At 40.7% G+C, this 27,745-nt stretch overlaps 1 protein-coding gene across 1 annotated transcript in view; it reads left to right on the top strand.

Annotated features, from left to right (window-relative positions):
• Positions 1-23,133, top strand: part of mgat4c (mgat4 family member C) — a 57,635-nt gene extending 34,502 nt beyond the window's left edge. The window contains exons 2-4 of the mRNA XM_073472654.1: positions 20,060-20,211; positions 21,041-21,188; positions 21,977-23,133. Coding sequence (XP_073328755.1) covers positions 20,083-20,211; positions 21,041-21,188; positions 21,977-23,133 — 1,434 coding nt within the window. The 5' untranslated portion in view covers positions 20,060-20,082. The remainder of the gene's footprint in view (positions 1-20,059; positions 20,212-21,040; positions 21,189-21,976) is intronic.
• Positions 23,134-27,745: the final 4,612 nt, after the last annotated feature.

Here is a 27,745-nt window from a genome sequence, read left to right as displayed (position 1 = left end):
CAGGGTTAAGTCGATCAATGTCCATTTCTGTAGCCCACCCGAAGCTCAGATGTTAATCTAATTTAACATGTGAAGGGAGAGGGGGTACAGGAGAGAGAGAGAATGGATTACATCAGATGTCAAGGGAAACATGAATAAATTATTCAGTTAGCTAACTGATATTTATTGGATTCTGACTTTTAATAGCATAAAGGTTGGAGTGAAAGATATTATACCATTTATAACATCTTCACTGCAAAAGTTTTCATTTTATGCAGAGGGGAAAAAATAAGGGCAAAAGTATTTAGGAGTGGGAGTGGATGTGTAACATGGAAAAATTTCCTGCGGTTCAAGTCAGGGGTATCCAACTTTTGTGGCTTGTGACCATTTGTGACTTGTTTGCACTGACTCAGTCCAGAAATGCTCAAATTATTCAGTAAATCACAAGAAATGTAAAGGTTAGAAAATACAGAGTATATATACATATATGTACACACACACACACACACACACACACACATATATATATATATATATATATATATATATATATATATATATATATATAAATATATATATATATATACATATATATACATATATATAGCATAACCATGTAGCATGTTTGTTTCTGCTTTATTTCAGATTTCAGATTTATCTTGCAACCCCTTGGAGTTGACAAAGAACATGTTGAGATCAGTAATGAAGTGAAGTAATTTTACTGCCACAGTTTGTGCTAATAATTACTTAAACCATGACTTTTATAACCCTTGTTCACGGTCCAGTTTATAGGCTAATGAATCTTATTCTCGCTTAGTACTATGCATCAGATTATGGTAAACAGATAATAGTGACGTACTGTATTTCCATTTAATTACCGCTGATAACAAGTAAAACAATCAAGCCTTCCTAGTTAAGTTTCTCATCAAACAGGCAGGTCTGCAGTTTATTTCAAGCCACCAACTGAGCACATGTAACTTTAAATTGATTGAACGAGCTTTACATACAAGAACTGAACTAACAGAAATATATGAGTGTATTTATTTTAATGCTGTGAAAATTGAGAGGTTTGCATCTGTGTTGTTGGTTAGATTTAGGCTTTATTTTGAATAATGGAAGGATCTGGAAGACATTGTTGTCTGTCATCTGGTCCCACCCTTCACAAAGCTGTATGCATATACCCAGAATCGATGTATTCCTTGCTTCGCGGCCGTCAGAGACAGGAATGAAAGCTATCAGCAGCATCAGACAACTGTGTCTAAAGCAATGTTTCAATATTTTGTATGCTCCGGCTCCCATATGGTGTGTTACATTCCCTCCTTGAAGAGCCCACCATGCATATTATTGTCTTCTATTTTGAGAGACTCCCCGTCGTGCAGTGTGTAGAGTGAAATGTAAGGGTTTCACCGAACGTCTGTGCCCACCAGGGCCAGCCACACAGCAGCTGTGACTGATAAAGCGGATCCTCTCCACGAGAGAAAAAAACTTGTTCTCTGCTCCCTCTCGACTCTCAACCCACAACTCCTGTCCTGTCCCTGAGGCGCAAACGTCCAACTTCCAAATGCCAACTCAGTCAGGAGTTATCGCCACTATTTCCCCAGCGAAAAATGTCAGATGGATGGTGATTTTCTGCTTTATGATTTCACAGGAGTGGTGACCGTACAGTGTGAGAGAGATACTCTGTCCCAGTTTGATAAGTGGGGCATAATAATGAAAATGGCTTTTTGAAAACTAAGGTAAAGCCTCATTTCTGCTCTGGCAGGTCAGTTGAAACTGCAAAGGACAATGTTTAGTACACCGTTATAATCATTAACCATACATCCTCATGCTCTCGATATTATGTGCAAACTGAAGTTGTTTGCATCGACCGGCTGGGTTGTTATAAATCTCATCTAAAATGTACTTCCATGGACATGACAACATCCATCATGCCCTGAGCTGTGCTGTCTTTCATACCGTTCATTTGGGGTGTATTTGACAGCCAGTGAGACAAAAACGAGAGATCGAGCAGGCCATGGCTCAGCGCCCGTAGTCACTCTTCCTGAACACAAGGCAATAATCGCCCATGCATCTCCAATCTGAGCCGAGAATAAAACAAGGTGAGAAAATGAGCACCCCGGCACTACTGCAGGGGGAGAGAATGTGAAAGGACGCTCAATGACACGCCTAACACATTTAGCATCACTGCACATTTTGAAACAAACCTTGTCTATTTATAAAAGATGTGTTTTATGGACAGTCCAGTCCGGCAGTGTTAGGCCACTAGAGACAGCCGCGTGTTTTTCCTCTGATTGGCATAGAGGGTGAAGTAGTTGCAGAGTCTGGAGATCAAGGAAGTGAGAACAGTGATTTGACTGTGGGTTGATGCATAGTGTCAGTGTAGAAGCTACTTAAAGCTGTTACAGTGAGATTTGACTGCCATTTGTCATATTTCCTTTTGAGTCATGAATGGAGCAGAGAGAAGAGGCTTACTGGATATTTTTAGACTCTCTTTGATGGCTTATTAGCTGGACTGGAACGTTTTGACTCTCTTAAAACCAATATAAATATATCACAATGATGGCAAAGGACCAAGAATAAATCACCGTTTCTGTGACCATCAGTGACAGAATGGAAATGAATGCAATAGATGCCCTCAGTCTTAAAATAAATATGCATCATCTCTATATGAGACATTTATTTATTTACTCTGGAATATAGAAATATCAAAATATTTATTATAAGGGGTGTCACGATTTAGATTCGAAATAAAAAATTGAGGCTTCAGTTCCGATCATTAAAATCAAAAGCAGGGTCGTCAGTTCTCCCTGTTCTGTTTTTTCTCTGCCTACGCCGACTTGTGCACACAACAAACAACAAAGATGACACAGCTAGCTCAGGGGTAGCCTGCAGCTGCACTTCCAGACACTTGCACGAAGACAGTCATCTGAATGGTACTGGAGGAAACTCCGACAGGTTTGTTTTATTTTTCAGAGATCCTTCATTGATTTGTTTGGGAAGAGGGCTTACTCTGGACAGCTTTGAGAAACTAAACTTTTTAACAAAGTGAATTTTTATCTTTTGTTGTTTATTGGGGAGTCCGCGAGGGTTGGTTGAGCTCTGGAATCTTTATTTTTGGTGAATTTGAACTTGTTCAACCCAAACCTGCAAAAAACCGGCAGGATATAATCAAGCTGTTGCTAAAAAAATACCTCTCTTTTGACAGTTGTCAGGACGCAAAACAAATGTGTTAAAAATCCAGATGTGATAGATAACAATGGCACAGCAGTCGGTCGTGAGTTGAGTTGAGTTGTGGAGTTGGAGAATCACGACACCCCTATTAATTCTATTTATTATAAGGTAGAGCTGCTATTTTATGTGTAACTTTAACTGAAACCTTAATACATTTTCTCATGGCTTGTGTACCTTCTTGAATAGTATTTTATTTGTTCTTAGTTTCCTTAGAGGTAAATGAGATTCATGATGATGAGACGATAGTAGCCTATTTAAATGAAGCGAGTTAGTCTCAGCTAAGCTTAGTTTTAAAATATTTCTACAAAATATTGTCACACTGGACCCAAATGCAAGAGACGGCAGGCAGGAGGATCAGTTGCAGAACATTTATTCAAAGTATACCACGTGAACAGGATAACAGAACAGGAGGATCAGGCAAACACAACAGATGACTCGAAAAAGATTGAACTAATGACTGGACTGCACTAACGAGGGGATGAGGTGCAGGTGGAGAAACACAGGTTAGGGGAATGAGTGGAGGGAACCAGAGAGCATGGAAGGAGCTGATAGGCTAGGAAGGACACTGGAAACAGGGCTGGATGCAGATCAGGTGTGGAAGGTGGAGCACTAGAACACAGGAGGGAAACAGAACACTGAAAACACAGCCAAAGACACCCCAAAACACAGAAATGATGGGACCATGACAAATATCTTCAAACTTTTAACGACACCATGCATGATGAGAGTTACAAGTAATAGTTGGCAAGATACTATGGACTTTTATTTAATGCCCTTTTTTGTAACACTTGTCACATTCACGGATTAACACACACATTCATACACTGATGCCAGAGGCTGCCATGCAAGCCGAGCTGCTCATCAGGAGCGATACAGCGCTTCCTAACCAAAGCACCCTCTGATGTTTTCTATACTCGCAAATTCACAGACTCACACCTGGGATCTGGGGTTCAGTATCATACCCAAGGACGCTTCGACATGCAGGGATCAAACCACTGACCTTTCGACCTCTACCGCCTGAGCTACAGCCACCTGGTGTGAATTCCGTCTTTCTGTATTCAATACAGAGATGTTTGGGTTGCAGCTGGCACGACACAAAAACTCAAGGTAAATGGAAGCTGTTAGCCCGGCTCCATCAACGTTTCCCTCCAAAATAATCTAAGCTGTCCTTGTTACAGTTTACTGTTTGCATCCAACATGTAGGAAACAATATGTCAAGGTTAAGTGTCTAATGCAATACATAATACAATGGTGCTTTTTACTCAAAATCAACAGCAGGATGCTGTGACTGAAAGAAAAGTTCACACAGTTGTAACTCTGAACAAAACAAATAACTCTACTGCTAGATAGCAAGATGCAAAATACCAAAGAGACATTTTTATATATGACAGTGCTTCACATTGTGACAGATGGACACAATGACCCCTGACTTATTTCCAATATCAACACAATCTGACTCTGTTAGCTGCCTGGGTGTTAAAGACAGTATATCAGAAGCAGGGCTGATGCCAGCTGGTGTAACCACAAACTCATTTTGCAAACTTGAAGACCAATCCAGAGACATCCCTTCCGATTTGTATGGTAGTATTTCTCATGAATACTCAGAGGCCCTTTTGGTCTCCATCTATTCATTTCAATGCACAGTTTGCCCAGTAGTTCAAACAGCACATTATGGTTTACCTAACTACCACGAACACTGAGTGAGATGGGGGTAACTTTTCACTCTAAGGACTAGTCCAGCACATGGGCGTTCGCTTACACTGGACGACATAGTGATGGTGTAAACATGATGCAGATTGTGTTCTCTCTGGTTGGTTGCTTAGTACCAGAAAATACTATGAGTTATCTGAAGGGTCCATTTTAACCAACCTGTGTGTACGAAAGGCCCGAAGGCATAGAAGAAGCTTCTCTTAAGAAATACAGATGTTCGTGTGGACAGGGCTGTGGCGACATGCCCCGTATTGGCTTAAACCAGGCACCCACCCATCTTCCCTTTTCTTTCTGCGTGACAGATGTGAATGCAGCGCCTACGCTGCCAGATGTACATACAGACCTCACACGAGAGGAAAAAGCTACATTAACTCCATGAGCCAAAGACTGCACGCACAGTGGGTGTCATGAATATTTGACGTGGGCAGTGTAAAGCTTGGAGATTTTTTAAGCTCAGCTCACCGGTCACCATGCATCTTTAATCGGGTCTTCCCCCTTATGTCCGACAGCAAGAAAAGGATAACTGCTGGGACCCAGAGTTTGAGAAAGTAGCAGGCCCTCTCCACCTTGATGAATAAATAAACACATTCAACCAGGCAGAGATGCAGTTGGCAGCCTTTGAGTCGATAACAAGTAGATTTGTTTTCTTCTGAAAGCAGCATTGTTTACAAGCTACCGATTACCCCTCAAATTTGATCCATCTCTCAACAGTTTTCACTGCGCTTTGACACCACCTGGCTCGTAGTCTGACCACATTCTGCTTCTCCTTCGAACGTGTCCAAGCAGCAGCCGCTGAAAGGTGTATTTCATGGTGCAATAAAAAAGAAATTAGGTTGTGTCTGCACTGAGCTTCTGTTTATGAGGTTCCCATAAATATTTTCCATCTGAATTTGTGTCAAATTTAGAGCAGCTTCCTCCTATGGACACAAACATGATTTCCTTGAGTTATTGTGATGTTGGTTGCATACACTTGATCGCTAACTGCTCAAGGTTATTTTGAATAAGAGGCTGTTTAATAATGCTAATGCAGCTTTGTATTACTTCTCTCTATGCACTTCTGCATGTGTAACATTAACCTCTGTGTACTGTAGGCAGCGCGTCACAATGAAAAGGCACATTTTCTTTACATTAAACATTGTTTTTATTCGTCACAAAATCCAATCCGTTCCATTGCCTGCATGTCATCAAACAAATAAACAATAATGTTTACCAAATGGCTTTGTTGTACTACACACCCGCTTATTAAAATGGCATCTCATTAGAAGCATTGAGCAGCCGTTTTACATGAGATTAATTGGGTTTTTTGAAAGCACTTTCTCTTCATTATCATTCTGTCTTGCAAATGGATTCACTGCAAAGGCAATGCATATTCATTTTACAGGAAGCTTGAAAATTGTTCGGAAATGAGCCAAAGGTGGAGCCGGGCTGGTGTGCCGACTTACGCTGAATAATAAACACCAGATCCTCTGCTCTAGAGGTGAAAGAGAACGGCTGTGTCTGCAGAATACATTTGGAGACCTGCTGAAAACACGGCTCTCCCCTTCAGTGAAGATATTGTAGTTAATGTGTTTAAGTTTTCAAATTAAATTAGCATTAGGTCTAAAATGCTCTGAAGACGTATTTATTATTGAAAACATTTAATAGTACTCATTTAACATGTTCAGACTTGTAATGATGAACAGGATATATGTGTTTTTGTTGCTGCCAGGTGAGGATTCGGATGCGAGGCATACTCTTTGCTACCTCTTTCACTCTTGTGGCATTAATAATGCACAAAGACAAGCTTTTACTGGATTCTGATTTGCTTCTTCAAAAGGTAGGAGGAAATGTGCAGCATACTCTCCTAATAGAGCGGTCTAGTTGCACTTTCATGAAATGAGGAGGGTTGATTCCCTTTCTTCTTTTCTTTTCTGAAGAACTATTTTGAATGTGTAATGTGTGTATTCCAACATCAGAGGAGCCAACGTGGTTAAAAGCCTGCCCGAGGCTGGGAACCCAACAAAAAGTTTTCCTTTTTACCAAGTTATGGACTCTTTTACCTGAGGCAAGATGAACTACTTCAAACGCAAAGGGCATCTTTTGTCAGCATCTCAAACTGACAGCAGCAGATCCACCTAAAGAGTAATTGCAGACAACCACTATTCAAAAGAAATAGTCCCTTCGGCTACACATCCCAAAACAGGAGAGACAATGTGACTGAACAGTAACACACTGTGAGATCGTTCATTAACCTCAGCGGGGTCAATTAAGGATCTACCGTCAGTAGAAAACTGAGCGATAAAGGCTTTTTTCAAAAAAGAAGAATTATAAACGTATCTGTTAAACTGTGAAGGGGACTAATTAATTATTGGGATGTAAACGACTACTTTACCTGATGTTTAAATGGTGATTTAAACTTTTAGTTCAACTTTTTAGACTACTCAACTTGTCTGAAAGTAAGAAAGCGCAAAAAATTCAAATGAAAATTGAGCACAGTTTAATCCACACAGGTAAAGAATAGAAAACGTTAATCACATTCTTCAAACACCAAATCATATTTCCAATGCAGCTGAAATGTTTTGCATTTTGACCCATACATAAAGACCCTTGAATTTTATTTTTATTACATTATAGTGACGGATGGCTGTGTAATATTCAACATGTTTTCACTCTGAACTCGTCAATTACAGCAGCTTGGTCAGGGCCAGTAAGCTTTAAACTAAGACACAAGTTAGCAATTAAACGTCACTCACCTGGTTAGACTTTCAAAATAACGCTTGCAGACAAACAAGTCACATATTATGACACTTCATGACTTTTGGACCGTTACTAACATTGTTAATCAGTCGGGGTTTAGGCTCCAAAACTACTTTTAAGGAAAAATCACACTTTGGGGTAAACCTACCCCTAACCCTTTGGGTTCAGTATCGTACCTTACAAAACATAAGTTACATCAATTATGTAACTGACATAATTCAGGTCATGTCACATAATGTAACATACCTTGTCTTACTGACTAATTTAAAAATAAATCACTCCTGACTCTTGGTCATAAACAGGATGTTTGAACCCTGGTCTCCCCGGTCTCCAGAGGGCAAATCAGGTGTATGACCCATCCAAGAACCACGTCCTAACCTGGATTTAGATGTGCAGGGCAGCTGGCCAGTCGGCTGTATTTGACGTATTAGAAGTGAGAATGGGTTTTAATATCATACATTAGATGCAACAACTGTTGTTGTTAACAGCAGTAACAGATGCTTGTTCTTTTGTAAAGCAACATTTGTCTTGGAGGACATTTGAGGTGCAAATTATATTCATGTATAATTTAAATGTGAACATTAATGAAATAATACTGGTTCCGACTAGCGAGGGCAACATTAATTTGACATGCTGACACACTGGTATCTAACAGTCCTTGTGTAAACCTAATCCTAGAGAAAATAATAGTAGTAGAATGTTGCAGTCTTTCTTGACTGTAAATTTGCCCTCAGGCTGATTCTGATTACATTTCTGGAGGACAAAAAGAAGAAATCAGACCTGGGAAATTAGCCAGTGTCATATTTGTGGCGACATTGTTAGTCCTTTAGCTCTGAGCATAACTGTCACTGAACAGTAAAACACTCGATAATTAAAGTGTAATTGTGTTACAGTTGGTTTGGTGCCTCATTTAGTTTGATCTGATTATAGCAATAAATTGCCACCACAGATTTAAATACAAGTGACAGAAAAGAGCCATAAATACACTGACGGAGAACCTCTGTGTGCTATAAATCTAATCAAATAGTGATGCATTATATTGCATCACATAAGACACCTGCTTTTTTTTCCACCACAACCACTGTCCTTTACTGTTGGCCACAGAGCAGCTTCACAAGAAGAGATGGAGGTTAAAGGTGCAATTAAAAAGACTTTTTGGCCCATAGCACAAAATGACTATAATACATCTGCAGGGGGTTGATAGAGTCATTGATTGATAACAGTAACTCGACAATTTAATGCTCTTGGACATGTGCCTTGAAAAGTCACTGTGTTTTGGAGCAGAAATTCAACATCGTCCACAGTTTTGATACTTTTCCAATCTCATTAGTCGGAGACAGAAGAGAAGGAACTGTAATCGCTGAACTACAGTGAAGAAATAGCTCAATTGCAGCATCGTTAAAAGGGTACAGAATTGGAGTAGGGATTTTATGAGGACCTGGGAGCTCATTTCTGTCATCACAAATGCCACAGTGTTTTGCATAACCAAGGTTATAAAATAATAGGCTGATGATGGAAGACTCAAGGTCAGCTATGTTGTAGCAATGACCGCAGGAATTTGCTGAACACTCTGTAATGTTGCTGTGGCACAAACAGGGTCGTTAAGGTTGAATAAGTACAGACTTAAGTCCCAGAATGGCTAATTAATATGGAGCATGTGCTCTCAGAGACTCATGGGAGGCCAGACACAACAAACACAAGCGGGCGAGATGTACAAAAAATAGCCCACACTTTATCATGTTGTTGTTGGTGGTGGTGGTGGAAAATATAAATGTAAGATTTAAAGCGGAGGAATGTGTGTCATGTTTGTATCAGCTTTTTGAATCCTAATGCATTCTCAGCATGCAGCAGAGCTAATCTTCCATACATACATTACAGTGGAATCAATGATTCTCTTCAAAAGGTCTTTTCGTGCATGAAACGTTTGTTTTTGATTACCAAAGGAGAGGCTCTGTGAGGGCTGCCCAGTCAGGGGTATTTGAGATAAATGTCTCTTAGTGATTGGCCATCCCACACATCTCTCATCAAATATTCATGCTGGAGACTTGGGAGACTTCCGAGGATGCAGGGATATAGGATATTCTCCCATCAGTGAAGCACTGGGATAGGTAGTCAGTGTCTCAGCAGAGATCCGCCTCCAGACGAAATCCGCTTTCAAGGCTGGTGAGGCCAGCAGGAATCATGGGCTTCTCCACTGAGGTATTGTGCTGTACATCTCTATTTCTGCTTGTTGCTCTTTTGTTGGGGGAATTTTTGATCTTTAGGTTATGAAGGTTGCTTTTGAAGTAAAAAAGTTAAATGATCCTGTATTTCTTGACATATTGTAAAGAGTCCTTACAAAATGCAAATATTGACTGTAAAGATAGTATCATCACCTAACAACTATACTAGATGTGTGCAATTTCAGGCTGTCGTCATCCCATATTTACGTTTGTATTTAGCCAGCGCCCTCTAGTGGCCACAGTAATTAATACAGCAGCAAAGGAGGAGGTATGGGGAAGTAGTATAAAGATTGACAACTCTGCATAGGTAGGAGGGGACGGATAGACACAGCCACGTCCAGTGTGAAAGTGAAAGTCAACCATCTCCTGAGTAATTTTTTCCAACAGCTAATCACTAGAGTTTGTCGCTAGCTTTGGTGCTGTGAAGATAGCATGCCATGGGTTTAACTCGCTGAAACTAAACTAAATTTACACCCAATATGCCTCCAAATATTGAGCATTTTGACAGCAGCATCCATTATTGTCTACTTAGTACAGGACTTTTATACAAAAAAACTAATAAATCTAAACGTATCTGGGTTATCAGTTAATGAGACAGTAGATGGGATCAATATTGGATGACGTCTGCTATGTGATGTGTGGTCGGATCTTCACTTCACACAACATGGGCTGAGTCACACGTGATTAAAACAGATACCCATCTGCAGTTATCACAAATCCCAGTGGGAGCCCACTTCTGTGTGCAAACAGGACTTATAGATCATGGGCACACTGGGTCATAGCATATGAGTCACAGCTGCACGCCTATTGATTAAATACAAATCATTTTGGTGGTGTATGTATCACAGAAAAAAATCTATGAGCCAACAGTGTCAAGAGAAAATACAGTGTCAAGTGAGATAGTTGTCATTGTTTTTTAGATATTGATTTCCAGTATTGGATCAGCACAAAGTCAATTCAATTTCAAGATGTGTTTCCTAATGTCGCTAATGATTCTTGACTGAAATAGAGGCTGCACCTTTAAATTTACCTGAGTACTTTCAGCTGCCGTGATTAAATGCAAAACCCAGTCGTGTGAGCTCACATTCAGCTCTTTGGCTGTCCACTTGCTGCTTGACCAAAAAGCTCATTCCCTAAGAGCACTTCAATGTATGCACTGTCATACTGGGGGAAACTGGGCCATCCTTTTGTGTCTCCAGTCTGCATTTCAACACGGAGCCTTTTGAAAAGCCTGCCAGTGCCCCGTCCTCCCCTGCGCTAAATGTGTAGGGAGGAGATAGTGCATTCTCATGTTATCTGCCACCGGCCTCTTGCCCCTTCAGCCATTTTCTCATTTCACAGATTTGACCAGGAGGTGACCTTGGCTTTTTAAGTGCTTTTAAGGCAGAGCCAAGTCTCCTCTTCCTTTTTCCTGACTCACAAATGGAGACAGAGAGAGAAGAGGAGAGGGAGAGGGGATTTCTTTCAGGCCTTTTCTTCAATGGCCTCCCCCCCCCCTTTTTTTCATCGTCTCTCATGCCCGTAGCCACTGTCCAGTTTTTTTTTATGGAGTAGACATGATGACAGGCTGTTGTCTGCTAATGCACGTGGGTCTGTGCTTTTAATGTAGAAAAGTGCCTTGAGGGAGAAGCAGCATATGTTTATGACACATGACGTCAGGCGCAGAGGGCAGTCAGGGAGTTCAAAGACGGGAAGACACACTATCTATTAGTTGAATGTGATATAACAAAGAATTAATTGAATATCTTTGCCCTGGAGAGCACTTCACAATACTCAAATACTAATCATCCTGTGTCTCAGATGTAGGTAATAATTTATATCACCTCACCACATCTTAACAACCTCACACAAGGGATGGGGAGGAAATGAAGACCATATGCATGTGTCTGAATGTGTACAGGGAGTGTACGCATGTCAAGTGTGTTTTCTAGTGGAAATAAGCAGACAGTATCGCAGTCCTCCATCGCCATCCCTCCCAAGTGCACCCCTGGCGGCGTGCTAATCTGGGTCAAAGTGCTAACTGCTTAGAAGGGCCTCAGAGAGGCTCGGCCATATATGAATCATTTCTCTCGCCTCCCGTCCTCATTATGCTCACCATAGCCGGGCTTTCATATTTCCCCCAGACCTTAAACATAAACATCTATACAACACAGTGAAAGTGTGATTCAGTAGCGACCACGTCCTCAATCACTTCTACTGCAGAGAATCCAAGAGCCTCTCAGCAGCTCTCTGTCATGAAGCAAGTGCTGTATGTGTTGTCACATAATCAGTACATTAAGCTCTTTGATTGCACTCAGTTTGTGTTGCATGTTAAATGCAGTCTCCCTTCCATATCACTGATGGCATTAAGGATTGGCTGTGCAGACATGGCACAAGTCCATTCAGAGCTATGAATGATATGAGACCTTTTCCTCTCCAGCCAAGTTAGTAAAAAATCAAATGGTGGGGGGTGGGGGGGATATGGACCGATCTGAGGAAGCTCTTTACAATCACATTTCAATTACAGACTGGGCTGGATGATCTGGACAATTGAACTGCAGTAGAGACAGGGCCACAGCCATTTGTTCTAAATGTTTTGATGCTTGATTGCTCTGAAGGTAGCATCAATGGATGGCACTTGCTCAGTATTTCATGAGAATGTACTCCAGTAGCTTGCACCACCTGCGCCAGTGCTGCAAAAAAAGAAGCCCTAACGCTGATGAATAAAAAAGCTTTGTTGATGTCTCCAACACATCCTGGAACGAGAACAAAGCACCGTCCTCTGACTGTACGAGCTTATAAAGGCAAGGACATAGGACCGTCCGGAATAGAAAAGGCTGTTTGGCGGTGCTTGGAAATATTCTTGTATCAGAGAGCCTGACAGGCTGAGACCATTTGGGGTTTTTTTACGCTCCAAGGCTCGTCTTCCACACCGGTTCCTTATGGGAGAACAGCTGGAAGTGCCGTTGTCACTGGACTGCTTGTTTCTCCCTCGAGGACCAGTGGTAGCGGTGGCAGTTGGTAGTGGTGGAGGGAGGGGGGGCGGCAGCACACTTGGACAGTGTGTCTGTGGGGAACACATCACATTCAACACACACACACACACACACACACACTATCTTCTACCGCCACCTCCACAATACCTCCTCCTCCCATTAGAGTGAGTGAGCTCAAGCTGCTGACAGCGGTGACAGGCCCAGTGCAGGGAGGCGATGGGGGAAGGTGGTGCTGCTGCTGTCGCGGGGTGGTACATCTGCTTGGGTCCCCGGCGCAACCGTCTGGCCTCCGGAGTTTGATGCAGCAGGGATTTGTAAAACACACCACGTTTGTGATCATTTTCTGATCAGAAAACCACTTGGCAGTTTACAGATGTGAAGGAAAAAAAACTAAATAAGAGAAGATTACCTTTGTGGCAACATGATTGCCTGTTGTGACACATATGGTTGACAGGAATTACATGGTGGATCTCCCAGTAACACAGCTTTCAGGCTTTAATTTACCAGACCGTGAGTTGATAACACCCTCATTGATGAGTCCCCATTGCATCCTGATAATTAAGATCATTTCAGTGTTTCTGTAAGAGGCGTGGATGTCTGACAAGGGTCGCTAAGTCTTTGTAGATGACAGATTCCTTTGTCTGGCAGCCTGTAAGAATGTGGTAATTGGTAAACTGTTTGACCAATTTGAATTATTAACAAAACAGCCATTTCATAATAAAGGGATTTATTATTCCACCATGCGACACAATTTTGTTATCAACAAAAGCCTTTGTTACTCCCGGCTTTTTATCAAGAAAGAAAATCCATTGAAAGTGGCTGAAGGCCTGACACAAAGCAACTGCTGAATCCCCGCAAATCTTCAGGCTTAATTGATTATTTGTGCAGAGCTGTATATCTGCAAGGTGCAGGATACCCAGGGGAAATAATGTAAAACAGATAACAAGATGAAATGTGGGAGAATTGCTTTCTGCTACCCATTTTATTAATCTTTTCCCCTTTTCTTATTCACAATGAGTTTCCCATCTAGGTTTTCCCATTACAAAAACGCAGCTTCACATTTTAAAGACGGAGTGGCCTAAATCGAAAGTTGAGAGTTGATTCAAGCCGGCTAGAAAAGTGTTTGTTAAGAGGTTATTTTGATTTCTGAATACACATCAATGCACATGGAGGGACTCAGTGTTGTGTGTACCTGAGACTCTCACGGGAGAACATTTTATTTTCAAATCTCATCTTCATTATTCTGCCTTTCTCAGTTGGCTGCTGGCATTCAAAAGAATGAATTCATTATGCTGATACTCTACACAAACATTTTTTGAAAAAGTAATCTATTCAGATTTTTGTCAGATTCAGGTCTGCAGGTGTTACTCCACTGCCAAGCCACATGTTCTCCAAGGCATCCATACATTGTGGTTCCACTTTTGTGGGAATGACTTTAAAGGAACAACCTTGGGAAGATGGGATGTGAAATTACTGTGGAACTCGACTCATGTTTGTGGCATGTCAGTGCTGCTCTGCTCAATCATATGCCTTTTTTTCCATTTACTCTGCTCTTCACTCCCCTTTCACAGCACTCGAAAAACAAAAAGTGGTGTCGTTGGCATGCAGGAGGACTGCTTCCACTCGGCAGCAATCAAGCCATTACGAATGGAGAGGGAATGGAAGGTCTTTTGTTTTGTTTTGTTTTGTTTTTTCGGTGTGATATAGAATTCTTGGCATTAGGTTGCACATCAGGCCAGACCATAATTGCCTTCTCCTCACTGGGGAGCTCCTTGTTTTCCATTTGAAGTCTGCCTCCGTCAGATTTCACCATTAGAGGGAGGGGGTGTAGCAGGGGATAGGAAGACAATTCCTGGATCAGTCATCTCATACGGGCTGCCAGGGAAGCAGGGAGGACATTGACGATGATTCCAGAAATAGCTTGCCAAGGTTTGCCTGGAACACAGAAAAAAAATACTGCTCGCAAAACATTTATAAAAACCTAGATTTTACTTTCTAACTTCAGTGTTAAAATGACTGGAAATGTGGGCTTTTGCTGAATTTCTGTAATTATTATAATGGAAGTTATAGGTCCCATATTATGCTCAATTTCAGGTCTATACTTTTATTTTGGGTGTCTCCTTGAAACTGTTTTCTTCTTCTCTTGGTTGCTTGTCCCTTTAAGGTCCCCCTCCTGAAAAGCCCAGTCTGTTCTGATTGGTCAGCTCTCACAGGCTGGAGCAAGCCAATGCCCCTAACGCCATGACTGTGTTAGGGGCATTGCTGAGGGCGGTGATTTCATAGTTGTGACCTTACACCCTGACAGAAGTCCTGACAGCTTGCTTAAAAGCACAATTTTCTAATTGTTTTCACATTTCTCTAAGGATCTATCTATTACAGTATTAATTTAGCACCTAAACCAGTTTTATTATAAAAAAAAAAAGACAGAAATCTCAGAAAGATATATCAGGATATCGAGATTTCAAGAAATCAACTTCCTAAAAATGTCATTTCCAAATCCTGAATTCTTTGCATTGTGATTGTACGAGGCAGACATAAAAATTCTCATCTTCATCATGATCCTAGTTTACACAGAGCTCCTTATGTAATTTTACAGTTCCTTTGTTTCTCATTTTCACTCCCTCGCTTGCTCATCTTTCTGCACAGCAACATAATAACCCTCAGCTTGCCGTGACGTCAAGGATTGATGGGCAGAAGATTTCCAGCAGAGAGCCATTTCCAAACCCCAAGGCAGTAGTCATGGCGTGATACAACCAGGTGATAGCTTCCTTGGAGGATTTTTCAGAGGCTTTCTGGGCGTATTTTCTATCTTATCTCTGTAGTAAAAATCACAAGGAATTCTGGCTCCTAGCAGGGTGTGACTGTTTGTTACAGCCAAAATGATAAAAAAAAAATGACAAACAAATAGAGTATCTTGATCAAATTAAACACTTAAGCCACAAGATGGAAAATCTAATTGAATTTGTAAAGTCTGGCTCGTACACTCTGCATTTGTCACAGTTTTGTTGCCACCCAGCTCCCTTTATATCAATCTAACAGGATTTAACCTCTCACTGAGAGCACGATTTTAAAAAGGAGTTCAAGAAAGACAGCTGATATCTGTTAAGTGCACAGCGCGCTGGGTATAAGTGAGCAGAGAGGCAGTGTTGTGGTTTATTTGGTCCAGTTCACACACACAGTGCATAATGGATATTTAACAGCCCCAGCCTGCTGGGAGTGTGCTGTGTCCTGAAATGGTGCTGGAGACATCTGAGTGTGTGACTGCCAGGATGACACACCCATTAAAACACACTTAGTCCATTTCACTGCTGCAGTTGCACTCTGGATTCATGCCACAAGAATGAACAGAACAACACACACATGACCTCTTGATGCTCGCAGTGATCCATCATCCACATCTCCACATATACCTTATATCCTAGCATATTCCAAGAATATACAGTAGAGTGGAAGTAGGGATGATGATGTTTTAGTTGTTCTGCAATGCATCTCACTCACAGTTAAATCTGGGGTAGGGGAAGTGAGCATGTTTCCCAGCTGCGCCTTTGGCAGGATGAGCATCTCATCCTCTTCCTGCACTGAGCTCACACTGAATTATTGAAATAAGAGAGGCGCCTCGCTTTGTCTTGTATCATCGGGATAGACACCCAAAACTCCAGTATGAGAGATCAGCTCCCCTCGAACATGAAGCAGGAAAGTAGTTTAATCGTAGCGCTCCCACTGGATCACGCACAACTTATTTTCTTTTTAGTGTTACTGTAGGTCAGTTAGTGCAACATAGTTTGTGCAAAAGGAAAGAGCTTCCGCTGAGTTCTCACTGAAGAACGCAGGGTAGGCACAGAGAAGCAAGAGTTACCTGAGCTGTGGTGTCAGGAGGACTTGTGTACTTGTAGTCATCAGCTGAGATTCCCCCAAAGTGGCCCTAATGACTCTCCTCATCATCAGCATGCTGCTCTCAGCTTTCTACAGCGAAGCTCTGCAATTTATTCCAGACATGCCACAGATACAGAGACAATGCAACATATTCTGCTTTAAAAACAGAGCTAGAGAGTTTGAATAACTGAATTTGTATGCAATGTATGTTTATGGTAATCAAGGCATTGTTGATGTCTGCATTGACACAATGTTTGTAACAGCCCGTTCTCATTCCCAACGTGCCAAAAACAGCAGTCTGGTCAGTGGCCCTATTTCAACCCAAAGTATGATCTTTTATTAACCTAACTAAGTTGTTTTTGTTCCTAAACCCAAGTAGTTTTCGTACCTAAACCTAACCAAGTAGTTTTTGTGCCTAAACCTAACCAAGTAGTTTTTGTGCCTAAACCTAACCAAGTAGTTTTTGTGCCTAACCCTAACCAAGTAGTTTTTGTGCCTAAACCTAACCAAACCGCGACTGTGCGACAATGTAACAGTCCAAAATTCATAACGTGTCACAAATTGTCAAGTGTTGTATATTACGTATTATTGCTAACATGACTGCAGAGCCCTTCATGTCCAAAACTGGCGCTAGAGGGTATTTGAGTTGAGTTGGGAGTAAGAACGTTTTGTTGCTAACACAATAGCTTATAAAGAGTGTATAAATGATACATTGTGTACTTTGTTTACTTTGTGTGAAACATTCGATTCAAATTTCAAATTCCAGATACAGTACTAGAGAAATGCTGACTCGCTTGTAGCATTGCATCAGATTCTTATGTTTCGGGGAACGTTAGCTTAACTTAGCTTAAGGTGAGACTTCTCAAGTTCTTGTCAGGCTGAAGGTAACATGAAGATAGGTAGAGACTAAGATGTAAGGGTTAAAATGTTCCAAGCCTGGCAACTGGTAAGTGCTGAATGCCAGGAAATGTAATAGAAACCACTAAAGCTGTTTGTTTGCTGTATTAAACTTTTTCTTTTTATGTATGTGACACAGAATTGATTTGTTATGCAAAACTTCTCAGAGAATTTGATGAAAACGTGTTATAACCAGATACCTTCATACTGACTCCTTTATTGATTCGATCAAACTGTTGGATTCTGTGCTGACAACATGTACATTAAGGAAACAGGTGCTCCTTTTGTGCTCCAAGCCTTAAATACTATTTCTTTGAATTGAAGATTGACAGTCAATATAAAATTGCAGCAATTAACCAGTTCATAATTGAAGCCCATTCTTACATATGCTATTGGTAGTTATGCTTGTTTTGTCATATTGTGTAAGGTGAATAATAGTTCTAAATATTGTAATTACTGATAATTGCCTACCACATTATGCCACACTGAGCTGAAAATTGCATAAAACAGGCTGCAGTGGATGGATGTGTTAAATTCAGTTTTCAAGTGTGCACAAAGAGGTATTGACTAGCTGAATCCCAGGTGAGGCCGACTCCTGGTGCGAGTGATCGATGTGTGTATGGTCATTGAACTGAGCTTAGAGGTAGTTTGTATTCTATTAGGCATCTCTGGGGTTTTGCAGCAGTGGAACAAAAGCGCATGCTGATGCCTAATTGCTGGCAAAGAAAAGACCAGCGCCATTGTTAGGCTGTTACTTTTGCGGCTGCTGTTTGTGGCCTTTTTCTCCCTCAGTCAGTCTAAGTTGCACAGTTGCTATGAGGAGTTGCCAATCTTTTTGTGACTGAGCCTGATACATAATTGTGTTGTAGCTGAAAGCTGTATATAGGTTTCATTGCTGCTTATAAGCCTTCTGATATATGTAAGTTTAGCTGTCAACATCAAGCAGACTTTGGATTTCTTTTGTTTATCGGTGTTGAGGGGAGAGAAACACACACAGGTCATTTACTATTAGGTTAAAGGGGTATAAATCAATTTACTGTGTGACTCCTCGCCTTCCTGCCCTTAGTCTCTGACAGCCACATTATTATTGTCACCATTAAAATCGTAATGAAACCCAACATATTGGACCTCACCTTTTTGTTTCGACTCTGAGTGATTTAAGGAGGCTGCAAATCTGCACTTTAAATGGTTTATATAAAGTTGTGAGGTTCATCCATGATTATTACCCCCATATGCATTACCGACAAGGGGATGAAAGCAAAAGACAATTGGACATGTACCAATACATTCTTACAGCAGCATTTCAGATTCTAAAAGCATGGACGTATACAGTATAATGTCCAACCTGTGAGCAACACAGCTCACCCCCAGGGTTAGATCAGATTACTGTGAAATTAAGTCAGTTGCTGAATACTAATTACATGCCAATTTTTGTAATTGGTATTAGATCTGATTACAACATTTTTACTTTTGGATTTAGTCAAAATCAATCATTGAGTTTATATGAAATCAAACTTTTAATACTTGTTGTATTTTACTATGAAAGTCTTTATTGAGTACCTTTGAGTTTTGGACTTTTGGTCAGACACAAACACAGACATTTGAAGGTCATCATGAGGTCTGATTGGCATCCCTCTCTATTTTCTTTAATTCTATATAATAAATGATTGACCAATAAATTAATAGTTTGATCAAAAATGAAAGCAAGTCTCCATTTTATGCTCTATGTCGTCTCTTTTCCGTCTCATCCCTTACCCTTTATCTGTTCTATTGTTTTCTTCTATGGACCACAAATCTGAAATAAAGTGAACTGAATTGGAAATTGAATTGACTTTTCCCTTTAGTGACAGTGGCCTGTAATCTAAAAATAGAGATTCACATTTTCACAACAAAGAGGAGAAGGCAAGCTGATAAGAGCAAACAGAGGCATCTCTTTTTGCCCATCAAAGAATAAGAATGTATTGAAATGCTGACCATCCACCATCGCACCACCACCCATCACTGCACAGCTAAAAAATACCTGCAGGGTGAGGTATGTGGATGCATAAAAAAATTCAGCCGCCTATTGGTTTAGCTTTTTGTTGTTATTGGTAAAGACACATACTTGATTCAAATCAGTAATCCATAGTGGGGAATGTCCTGCCGTGCCTTCACTTTTTCTGTCATGTGATCCAATTAGTGGATTTGGTCCACATCTTTCCCTGAAAAAGAAAAAAAGCACCACTCTATAACACATCATTAGAAGTCTGTTGAAGAACACTTATGATGCTAGTGGAAGATAATCACATACATGACCACATGATCCTAAAATTAATTCCCCCACAATCTGTTGATGCTTGATAAAAGGCAAATTATTCACATGCAGCAACGATGGCTGACGACATTCAGAGCAAGCCGGTCTAACGTGTTCTTCCCTCCCATGTTCTTCTCATGCAGATCCCAGTGAGAGTGTGTACAGCATGAGGCTTGTGTGGAAATCCCTGGACAAGATGAGGTGTCTGAGGAAACGCTCCACTATTCCCTTCCTCGGCTTCCTCATCACCTTCCTCCTCTTCCTGAACCTCTACATTGAAGATGGCTACGTGCTGGTCAGTACATTTTTGTTATGTATGTTTTTAACAAGCATTTCGCAAATTGGAAATTTAGATCAAATAGATCACTAAGGACCTGTGATGAGCTGGCCACTTATCCAGGGTGTACCCCACCGTCGCCCAATGTCAGCTGGGATTGGCTCCAGCCCCCCCATGAACCTGAAAAGGATAAGCGGTTTCAGATAACGGATGGGTTGATGGGTGGATAGATCACTAAGTATTCCTGTATTTCTTCCGAACACCAAGTTTTACCAAATATGCTTTTGAAACCAAATGTGTTCTTGTATTTACTCACTCCGCCCATGTTGTCGCTTTTTATAATTGCTTGTTTTTTAAAGGAAACATGTTTAACTTTTCATGACATGGACCCAAGTTGAAATCATCCAGATGATTTATTTTCTTATTCATGATGCCAGCAAAAGTTGGTGATCACAGTACATTATCTGTGTTTGTTATTTAAATTATTTAAAGAGAATTGCATTTTCCAGCTCTCTTGTGCTTTTCTCAAGTCATATGACATATTTGCTCGCCTGTGCAAACTGCTTGGAGAGGTTTCAAGATTCCCTTTGTCTGCAAATGTTGGGGGTTAGCTCAGCTACATCAAAACACATATTGTCTCAAGTTTGTACAGGATGTCAGAGGCAAGTTTAAGAAAGCAAAAGTCTGGTTTTCGCCTTATTTGAATTATTCACAGTAGAAACTGTTCTAGAAAAGTTTTCAAGATGACTTTACCTGTCCCTTTTTCTGCAGTAGTTGTGACAGCTTGTGTGTATTCTCTAATGTTCATTATGTAAAGTAATGTTGTGTTTTTCATGTTGTGTTCCAGGAAGGCGATAAAAGACAGCTTAGAGAAACATCGGTCCACCCACCGAGCGCAGAGCGATATGTTCACACCTTCAGAGACCTCAGTAATTTCTCTGGAACCATTAATGTCACGTATCGTTATCTCGCTGGAACCCCACTGAACCGCAAGAGTAAGTTTAGTGTTTGTCTAAAAAGGAATTTCCATTGACTCTTTTTGTGATCTTGTGGGAATTACAGTAAATCATGGTTGTGAACATGAGCCAAGAATAAAATCTAAACCTTAAACAGTCTGACATGGGGATTGAAGACAGAGCACTAAAAAGTAACTGTTCCACAGAGACCTCAAATTTAAACACTACACGCTACTCTTCTCACATATACCAAGATTTAGTCACCGAGCGGTTTTTACTCTTACCTAGAGTGAACACAAAAGCTCCCCTGGTTGGTTATATTTAGTGTAATAAAAGTTGATGCTGATGTAAAAATATATTTTCAATAAATTTTATGGTCTTCTGATTTGTCAAATATTGCATGTCTGACACCGTAGGCTTAGCTCTAGGTCCACTCGAGCTTTTTTTTTAGAACTTTCATCAACTGCATCTCAAAGTCCTCATTAGTAGACTTCATTAGAATTCAATGAGCTGTCATCCATGTGACCTATAAGACTCAGGTCACTCGATAACAAGTGGTTGTATAAGTAGGGAATTAGCTGAGTAAGACTGAGAGATGCAGCTGGAACCAAGAAATGGGAAAAAGTGTGGAAGTGGACCTTGAGAATATTTTGTATGTCTACTATTCGCAAGAGCTCAGGTTCAAGTTTATTTTCTTCAGGAACATTCTTTGAAATTGGTTTGAAAGTATTAATCTTCTCAAACCTACCACAACATGTTTATAGAATATACTGAAAAGTATTTCTGTTTACGTTATGATAATATGAATTGCTCACTTTCGTTCACAGAGTATCTCACCATCGGACTGTCATCAGTCAAAAGAAAAAGAGGAAACTACCTCCTAGAGACGATCAAATCCATCTTTGATCAGTCCAGTTACGAGGAACTCAAAGAGATTGTGGTTGTGGTCCACCTGGCAGACTTTGATCTGGTCTGGTGTGAGAACCTGGTGCAGGAGATCACCAGGAAGTTTGCTCACCACATCATAGCCGGACGCCTCCTGGTGATCCAGGCACCAGAGGAGTACTATCCATCTCTGGATGGGTTGAAAAGGAACTATAACGACCCGGAGGATCGGGTCCGTTTCCGCTCTAAGCAGAATGTGGACTACGCATTCCTCCTAAACTTCTGCACAAACCTCTCTCACTTCTACATGATGTTAGAGGACGATGTGCGCTGCTCCAGGAACTTCCTGACGGCGCTGAAGAAGGTGATCACCTCCAGAGAAGGTTCCTACTGGGTGATGCTGGAGTTCTCCAAGCTGGGCTACATCGGGAAGCTGTACCACTCCAAAGACCTGCCACGTCTGGCTCATTTCCTCCTCATGTTCTACCAGGAAATGCCCTGCGACTGGCTCCTCATACACTTCAGGGGCCTGCTGGCCCAGAAGGACGTGATCCGCTTCAAGCCCTCGCTGTTCCAGCACATGGGCTACTACTCTTCTTACAAAGGAGCGGAGAACAAGCTGAAGGACGACGACTTCGAGGAAGATTCCATAGACATTCCTGACAACCCTCCTGCCAGCCTTTACACGAACATTAACGTCTTTGAGAACTACGATGCCACAAAGGCTTATAGCTCTGTGGACGAATACTTTTGGGGCAAGCCTCCTGCTACAGGAGACTTCTTTGTCATAGTCTTTAATAAATCTACCAAAATTAGTAAAATTAAGATTGCTACTGGTTCTGATGACCGTCAGAATGACATTCTTCACCACGGAGCTCTGGAAGTAGGAGAGAAACTAGTTGGGACTAAAAAAGGGAAACAGTGTTCCTCTTATATCACATTAGGGGAGTTTAAAAATGGCAACATTGAGGTTCAAGATGTAGACCACAAAATTGCCTTTGACATTGAGTGTGTTCGCATCGTGGTGACAGCCAGTCAGAAAGAATGGCTCATTATTAGAAGTATAAGTTTATGGACTACACAACCCCCCAGCCAATGAGGACTAAAGACTCTTAGTAAGTCATAGAGGCAAAGGTTTTTATTATTATTATTATTTACTAATGTATGTATTTCCAGGTTTATTTATTCATTTTGTATGTATTTATTGATACTCATTTTGATTGCCAAATCAGTCTATAGTTTTTTATACCTGCAAGTTGTAACCTTAGAGGAGAATCATCCCAGTCATTCTTAAGGACTGTTCAACTGACCTCAGAGTATTCATGAACGTATGCTTTCTTAAATGTTCCATAAGTCTTTATTTAGTTCAGCTTTTCATAACTTTCCTTAACATAGGGTTGGACGATAATTCAATATTATGTTTTTGCCAAATTTAATTGATAATGTATTACATGATATATCATTTTGTGTCATTATTTTACAACATTCTCGTTTCTCGGATAAGGCTCATAATATTCCATATTTGTCTTACCGTCATCAAGTCCGATGAAAAGACCAAAACCAACAAAGAACTGATCCTACTAACAAGTATGATATCTTATTCCGAACACATCCTCATACAGAATAGGTTGAAGGTTTTTATACTACGTTGCTTCCTCCTTTGCTCCTGTCATAATTACTAAGACCAGTAGAGATTGCTGCCTACCTAGTCTGCTTTTTCTGGTGGAGACAGGCTGCCTTTTCCTCTACAACTCCATTGTTGTCTAAAAACTACTAAAATCAGTGAGCCATACAGTTCAATTGGGTGACATGTTACTTTATTACTTCATCACAATTAACTGTAGTTGATTTTGAGCCAACCCTCATACATAATCCTGCTACTGTAAATAATCACAAAAGCACCAAGTGTGTATTAATCTGCAGTTGAAAATAGTCCCCAAAAATGCTCTTGTTGGGTAAAAGCAACAGTGGCTAATTTCGTTTCGTCTTTTTTAAGAGATGGACTAACACATTTATGGTTTTGGCCTTTTTATGGGATTTGTAGACAAACATGTAGAATCAACCCAGCCTTTTGTTTTACAAATTCAAGGCTGTTTTGTCTGGTGTAAAGCATAATTCATTGCATACATATCATATCACATTAATAGATATATATCAAAATAATTGAATATTCAATAGGGACATTTCATATCACCCAGCCCTCCTACCATGACAACATATTTCGAGGCTCTTCAGAATGGTGCTTCATGTGTGGAATGAGGACAAATGGAGCTGCTGGTTTGATACAGTTTTGTTCATTTTTATTACAGCTGATCGCTGTTGCTTTTCCAAATCACGAACAACTTATTAAGTATTAAGGGGAAAGGGATAGCTTTGATTTTTTTTTCAGAAATTAAAGCTATTGTGTCCTCCTTTCCGTGACTGATATTGAGCCTGCACAAGTGTAGCCCTGGGATCCTCTGAGAAAGGCCCCATCTGGCGCTTTATTATTGTCCTCCTTCAAAACCCTCCAGGAAAGTATCAGAGGTCATTGTTGCCTTGAATATTCATCATGTCGCACTTAACTTTTCCAGTGTTAAACATTCTTTCCTAGTTTAATCATCTTCGTCTTTGTGTTTGAGGCAGCCTTGTGAGTGGGCTGAGCTCTTTTAGCACTGTATGTTCCGTCAGGGCTGCTGACAGGAGAACAATGTTTGTTTTCACCCATCTTCTCCAAGAGCTGAGATTAGATTGCACAGTGAAGAATGGGCCAGGTCTGCTCTTAGGTCTCTTTTTTTTTCACCACAGCACAATTTTCCCTCAGTAAATTGGTCTGTGTTTGCCTCACTCTCTACACCAGCAAAACAACATCTCCCCTGAAGCTATAGGATCTCAATTCGTTCTTTCCCCAATGTTGCGCTCTCACAACTCCAATGTTTCTACTCCTACATGGTTGCCTCCCTGTGATCTTTGCTCTCCGATCATACAGTCTGCTGCTGCTGCTTTGGGGAAACTTGCTTGGCTTTCCTTTGAAGATCCTTTTATAATTCCCCACCTTGCTTCATGTTGTTTTGCAGCGAACATTTGCAAGAATTAACACGGCACATGTTAACTCATCATCACGATGATGCTCAAAGCAATTCAGAGCCGTGCTTTGAAAAATAATCCTATCATTTTCCATGTTTGTGTAATTTTCATCTGTCAGTGAGCAATCTTCAGCGACAGATTGGTTTCTACATTGAAATGGCATCAAGAAATCACTCAACAATGCAATAAAGAGGTAAATGTTTACATAAAACTGACGTTCTTTAGGAACATGAGGTGGAAGCAGATCGTCATTATGCATTCTGCAACAGTTTCGTAAAGCTTTGTTCCGCTGTTGCGGTAGCCACCTGTCCCGTGTTTTCCCTCAAGGTCTTGTTCAGTGTCACAGATCGAGACCTTTCGCAGATTGGCTTGTACCGCCACCTCGCAATCCTTCCTCAGAAAATCCCCCATGTGCTATCTGAAATGAAATTAGAATGCCCACCACCTCACAATATGGCGTATTGTTTTTCCTCAGCATTTCCCTTGAAATGTCGCCATTCATTCTGCTGAATGATTCCGTGACCCGCATGGATCAGCTCCTTGGAAGGGATCTTGTTTGAATGGATGATGCTCAGAAACACAATCTACATTGTGCTGTGTGTGTGGTATTCTTTATAACGCACACCATGGTGCCAATTCAGCCTAGTATTACCTGCTTATGAGCTATAAACACATGATGTCACCGCAGGGCAGTTAGATGTTTTACAAGTGTTATGGATGGCTTTGATTCGCCTCATGCCCAAGTAGAGCAACGGTGTTGAGAGGCTGATATTTCTGGAGGAGAAATTGCTGTCTGATCTTTATTTGAAATAAGATGCCAGCCAAAACTAGCTGCACGCTGCAGATTTATGGACAGATTTACATCTTGGGGATAACAACAAAAGCTGCATAAATTCCTCAACTGGATGTCAGCAAAATGCTGCGCACAGCATTCTTTTGCTATTGGCAGCATGTTTGGAAACCACAGTCCATAACAGGGCCTTGAGTGAACAGTGTGTCCAGGATCAGTTATACTGTACATTTCAGTTAACACTTAAGGAAAAACTGTTCTTTCCTCCTAATGAGTACTTACAGCTCGTAAATGGCCATCTTCACTGTCCATTTGTCACCAATTAAACACTAACTGCATCAGCAGATCTCTGTGAGAAAAAGGGCAGAGGTTTGTGAATCACTTGCAGGCAGGTAACTGCATAAGTCTGTTTTACTCTATTGGCTGTGAGGGTCCGATCCCTAAAGCTCCAAGCAAGTGATGAATGTGAATAAAATGTGTGGATCCTGAGTTATTTGAAACGTGAGCTGTCTTCCAGTGGAGCATGTACAAAGTGCATGAACAAAAAGCATTTTCAGTGGATAAAACAACTCCTTTTGTACGTCAGGATCTATGAATTATTGTTCAGCTTCTGCTAATGAAATTGTCCTGGGTTTGTACGTAGGAGCCTACCGATACTACCTTACAACAGGTTCGGAGTTCACGTGCTGTATATTGTTAAGTGGAGCGAGTGTGTTAAGATGTTGTTTCCGTGTCTGTTTTACTTTCCATCGTTCTCTAAATGGTACTGTATTGTAAGATGACATATATTTTTTTACACGTATCATTTCAAATGTTGTATTGTATATATTGTATTTAAAATTAAATCTGATTAAACGAATGAATGCCAACTTTGTGTTGCACTGACTGCTGGGACAGAGCTGTGAGCAAGAGAGCTCAAGAGAGCACAAAATATCGAGTGTGTGCCTGCAGTGTCATGGCTTTAATACTGGTTTGAATGCCTTGAGGAAAACAAAACATTATTTACATGGCCCGTCGTCCCTGTTGTCTTTGCCTGAACATGTTTTGTTTCACTGTTTATAAATAAATTAGAAGATACAGTTATGATTTACATTTCAAGTTTAAAGAAAAAAACACATAACTGACATTTGCAGTTCCTTGAAACTTGCAGCGAGCGAGCCTGTTTGACTCAGATCTTGCTGTAGCCAAAAGCAAAAACTATACATTATTCATTTCAATATTCATGTGCTTTCTGCTTTTTTAACTGCATACTTAATGAAGGTGTGGGGATGGTGCTGGGAGGGATACTGTACTATTAAAAGCTGCATGCTCTCTGTGTATTCATCGAAAGGGGTCATACATTTTCTTCTATAAAGCACACTGGCAGACACCTGGAACATGGCTGACAGGGACGACACGCAGAAACATCATTCCGGGGGAGTGTGGATGATAAAGCAGTTTATTCAAAGCAAGTCACTGTTTTTATTGCCTGTGTAAAGGGGCACACGAGGATCATGTGTGGTAAGTGCCTGCTTAACCTCCAGTGCCTGGAGCATTTTACATCAAAAATCATACCACTTCCATGAGTGTCATTAATAAGTGAATGCACAGAAATCATTCAAACATGTGTTGAACTCAGGGAAACATACTCTTTACAGTGATAGCAGTATCTCCAACGTCCACAGAGGATGATTGTCCAAAGAAATTCATTACGAAAGTGTGAAAAATCACTCCTTTTGATATCCAATCTTAACTCAGTCATCAAATTTCCTAGAGTTTCTAAAGAGTGTGTTTATAATTGAACTATGAAGGAGGTACATTTTAACTTTCTATACCAGATTCAGTGAAAACTTAAAAATTCATATTGGAAATAAAT

Source organism: Pagrus major, chromosome 8 (assembly GCF_040436345.1).
Source record: "Pagrus major chromosome 8, Pma_NU_1.0".
In the NCBI taxonomy this organism is placed as follows: Eukaryota; Metazoa; Chordata; class Actinopteri; order Spariformes; family Sparidae; genus Pagrus; species Pagrus major.
Note: the sequence above shows the minus strand (reverse complement) of the source record. Positions and strands in the feature narration are given on the sequence as shown.